This window comes from Aptenodytes forsteri, unplaced genomic scaffold (assembly GCF_000699145.1).
Source record: "Aptenodytes forsteri isolate BGI_AS27 unplaced genomic scaffold, ASM69914v1 Scaffold132, whole genome shotgun sequence".
Lineage (NCBI taxonomy): Eukaryota > Metazoa > Chordata > Aves > Sphenisciformes > Spheniscidae > Aptenodytes > Aptenodytes forsteri.
The window spans coordinates 380,667-385,549 of record NW_008795520.1 but is presented as its reverse complement, the minus strand read 5'-3'; the positions used below and the strand labels follow the sequence as shown (position 1 = coordinate 385,549).

Here is a 4,883-nt window from a genome sequence, read left to right as displayed (position 1 = left end):
AACTGGAAAGAGACAAGAATGAGCACTTTCATGCTAAGCTTGTGACAGCCCTCAGCAAAGCCTCCTCCCTCCTCCCTTCCCTGCAACCCCCACCATTGTGCTGGGAATGTCACAAGAGAATCAGTCTGCAACCCTGCGAAAAATAAACAGAAATAATCACAAAAACAGATGGACATCTCCTAATCCCTGGTAGCTGAAGGCAGGATTTTACTCGTGTTTTTAGAAGATTCCTCTTTCTAAAGACCTCCATCAACTCAAATCTGTTTTTGTAGCAGAAGCTGTATCTGTCAGATGCACTCTCACTTCCTTTTCCCTATCCATTACCATGTCAGCTATAGTGCAAAAAGTCATTTTTTTCAATTCAAATCAAATTCTCTGAACTCTAGAAAGAGACCTTTCCACCAGTGATTTGTTTCTTTCTAATTAAATAAAGTAATCCTTGAGACATCAGCCCTTAAGAAGAATGTCTTCAAAGGCAGCTGCTCTGCTAATTAGACAAAATGCCTGAATGGTGGCAATTTACTTACAGTCGCCTCACAGAGGGACATACAATACTATGCATTCTCCGGCAAACAGTGCTAGCGCAGAACTAACACTACCCGGTGTGGGCAACATAAGGGTTTAGTCCACTTTCAGGATATTGTTAATGGTTGAACTTAACATTTCCAAAAAATGGCAGAAGGCTCCATCCCATGTCGCAGCAGAACCCTGTACCGCTAAGTGGTGCCTCCATCCTTTTACATGAAAGGATATGCTCGGTACACATCTTCTCGGGCATACGACTAACAAGAGTGACAGGTACAAGAACTGCACTTTGCCTTATCTTGAGTAAGATAATGGCTTGTGTTAGGCTTGGCTCAATCCACATGTGACTGCTCTGCATCCTCCAACTAACCTTCTAAACATCTGCCAGATGTCACAGCTCAGAAGATTCCCTCAGGCAGTACCTCTGCATGAGACCCTCAGCGGCATCGATGGCAAGAGGCTTGTGGAGCTCCCAGGAACCACAGGACAACACAGAGGACAGAGAGGCTGGCTGGTGAAGTGAGGATGCTGGTGCACACACTGAGTTTCTGTCATGTCAAGCGATAGTCCTAAACAAACAGATTCTTCCTCAACTAGTGCTACACATGCCAACGTCACTACAGGCTAAAGACACAATTAAAATACACACAGGCTGAAGCCTATGTGGGAAGACTCTATATGCCTCCACAAGGTAATGCTACCAAAAAAAGTCTGAATTATTTTTCACAACAAAACATAAGCAAATGTGGGAGCAAACTGCAATTTAGCTCTTGAAGTTGTCTGGTATACCAAAGCATTTTGTGTACTCTGGACTTCATCCAAAGCAAACATTCAACTGCTTTTCTTTTAAACACATCTGGAGGTCAATACAAATTGTCCTACCCTTAACATTAGTCCCACACAAACTGCTAATATGCATCCACAAAACGGGGAGTAAAGTCATTTCTGAGGTCACATGATTTGGCTTCATCTTCAAGTCCTACCACAGATTTCCCGTTCGATCCGACATAAAAGGGTTAACCTCTTTGTACATCTCCATCTGCCAAACAGGGTAAATAACACCTGCCTCCTTTCTGGTAGTTTATGAGGCTCTGAGGGCATGTTTCTACCACAGGTGCAGGCACACCCAAGCTGGCTCCATATGAGGAGCACTAATTGTGTTCTTCATTTTTCTAGGGATTCAAATTAAAATGCCCAGTATTCAATTTACCAAGGTGCTGAGTGCTCAGAACTGCAAGTGAAGTAAAACGGGACTCTGCTTGGTACAAAAAAATAGATATATATTAACTGTATAATACTAAGTACACTGAAAAATCAGACCAAAGGCATCTCCAATGGACACCTAAACTGAGCGAGCATCTCTGAAATGAAACTCAGTGCCTCAGGTCCCCTCCTAGAAAACAAAAATAGCTTTATATCTTTTAGGATGTTGTAAAGACATTATTCATTCATACCGTAAGGCACTTGAAAGCTAGAATGTTAATTATATTTTTAAAAAGCAAAAGGAAATTCTACTGGCAGTGCACAGCTTAAATGATCTGCAGTAAATAAGGCATGGGGTGGAGCATGAGGACAGAGGACGTTGAGTAGTTGCCCGCTGATCACCTATCTTTCATTCTATACACTTACTGAGGAATAGACCTGTGGAACAACACTGTGAGATCACATCATACAAATCAGGACCTAAAATAAGAGACAAATTCTTTTATTTCCTACTGTTTTGGTGTCTGATTTTGCAACCGTATCACTCCTTTACTACAGCTTTTTCGTAAAATTTAATTTACCTCAGGATCCATAGGTGGAAAACAGAAATCTTATTCCAACTCTTGCATAAATCAAGAATAAGGTCTTTGAAATTAATGGAATTAAAGTAACATAAGTGAAAAGTCAAACCTTTTGGCTCCTGAAAAGTGCAAGCTACATTTCAGCATTTGGATTCAGTGGCTAGGCAGCAAAATGGGGTGTTACCCATAGACTGCTCCCTTTTTTTTTTACGTCTTTCTTGAAGTCCAGTGAAACTTTACAGAGCATCAATATCGAACATTCTTCTCTATCAGTCATTAAGAATAGCAGAAGTTTTATAAGTCCCTACTATGAAGCTTTCATCTTTACCGCTACTACTCCCCCACATAATCTCATAGTTTTAAATTTGGGGGCGATTCACACCTTTTACTCTCTCCCCCAGAAATCAGATAACACAAGCTATTTGTTGAGTTATCTGAAAAGATTAAGTGACATCACAAGGGTTCTGGGGAAGAAAGTAATCAGTACAACAGAGGGGATAATCAGGAAGCTGATTAAAATAAAGATACTGCTGTGATATAGCCCATTTGGGATTTAATGTATGAAAAGATAAAAAGATGAAAGAAAAGGAAGAACAAAGAGCAAGGGATAATAGTTCCTTGTAAAGGAAGGAGGAAAAGAAAGAAAGATATGTAACCTTGTATTATCTAATTCTCCTAGCAAGTATATACTAACTGGTATTTGTGTCAGTGACTCCTATTTGGTCGTGTTAGAACATGGTTTGAATAAAATAAGGAACTGTGCTGTATGTCTGTTTTAACAAGTGCCAAGCCAAGTGATTTACAAAAACACTTCAGCTCCTCATACCTGCAATGGCATTCTTGCCACATGCCACACACTGATGGTTGTTTGCCACCCGCTACCTGAGAGGTGACAGCATTTCATGCTGTCTTTTGTCAGCACCTTCAAGAGCATCTCAGTTTGAACTCAGTTTTTCTCTCCACCTTGTCAATGAAGAGTTCAGTCATCCTGGCACTGAGGCATTGCTCTGCATGGGGAAGTTCAGTGAGATGAATGGGGAAGGAAGAAGAGCAGAGGCATATTCATTAAAGAGAAAGAAAAAAAACCCAAAACATGCCTTAGAGGATGTCAAACATGTCACACCTCATACACACTTTAACTAAGCGCTGTAGTGCTGTGACCATCACTCATTCCTCTTCCTGCAGTTCCATCTGCAGCTGGAGACATTTGTGAATATTTGTGCATGACATGAAGGACCCCTCTGGACCCCTTCTGACATAGTTCAACTTTGCAGAGTAAATATTGTTCTCAAATCTTCAAACTACATGAAAACTGTTGAAAGTGACATGGTGAAAGCAAGGCTTGGTCCTACTGGGACTATCAAATAATGTGTTGCACGGGACTTGGTGAACAAACACATGAATAATTTGGCCTCCCAGCAAGGAGCTGGATTTGACATTACTCTAGTGCTTCTGACATTCCTACAGCTAGGGACTGCTACAGGGAAAGCTAGCCTGGCTGCAGTCTCAGCGGTGGAAACAGCCACCCACACATGGTGTTGAAAGAAGGCTACTTGAAGAACAGATGACAGAGCAACTGGTTCCTGCTCACCCAACTCATGTATGCCAGCACAAAGTCAAGTGGCAGTCAAATTAAAGTATGCTAGCTTTTAAAGGTACGCCGCAGGGTGAACAGAAGATAACCACGGACAGATGGGTTGTGTGTGTGCTCACTGCTCCATGGAGAATCATACACCCGTCCTCAAATTATTTCAATCTCTTGAGTGTGGCACAGAGTGATCTCAGGATCTGTGGGATCCAAATGCCTCCTATTTCAGTGTAGGCAGCAGTAAAATTAGTCCCCTGTAGCATGATCTTCACTGTGTTCACCAGACTCTTGGTATCACGGCTTCTTCTCCCCCTCTGCATCACTACAGACTACATGTTCCGGCTTTGCTGCCTGCTAACCGACTACCTCCTAAGAAGCTGCAGCTGCCTGTCTCGGGAGCTTTAAACACAGGCATTTCTTGGTAGCAACAGCACCATGCCTTGTATTTCCGTGACCAGCCGTGCTTTCAAGTCCCATTTAAAGCAAATGACTTTCTGGGGGGCTGAGCCATACCTTGACCTCACAAAACAGGTCTCTGCCTTGCTTCCAAAGTGACAATCAACAATTCAGTACGAGAAAGCGAACTTCTGCGATTAGATCCCGGTTGGGTTGGTTTCTGGAGGGCAAGATGAAGCGTGCCAACGCTGTGCCTGACAGGAAACACCAGCAACGAGGGGAAGGGATGGAGTTACAAGCCCCACATTTTTGTGAGGGAAACGTTATACCTGCGACCGCTCACCGCACCACATCCTCGCGCTATTTTCATTCGCACGCGGCTGCAGCACGACGACGGGCTCGCGTCCTGCCTCCGCAGCATCCCCGGAGCTCGCTCCCGGCCGGGACGGGCGCTCTCGCCCCCGCGCTGCCTGCTGTCTCGTCGGCCCGCTGTCTCTCCCGGGGGAGGGCGGCCACCCCGCCCTCCCCCGCCGCCGGGGCGGGGGACGAGGCGAGGGCTGCCCCCAGGGCAGGGGCAGGGGCAGGGAGGA

The 4,883-nt window shown here is 44.3% G+C and overlaps 1 protein-coding gene across 1 annotated transcript in view; it reads left to right on the top strand.

Moving 5' to 3' along the window:
- Nucleotides 1–4,525: 4,525 nt before the first annotated feature.
- The window catches only part of DACT2 (dishevelled binding antagonist of beta catenin 2), a 14,078-nt gene continuing 13,720 nt past the window's right edge, over nt 4,526–4,883 (top strand). The window contains exon 1 of the mRNA XM_009281802.2: nt 4,526–4,843. Within this exon, the coding sequence (XP_009280077.1) occupies nt 4,526–4,843 (318 nt within the window). The remainder of the gene's footprint in view (nt 4,844–4,883) is intronic.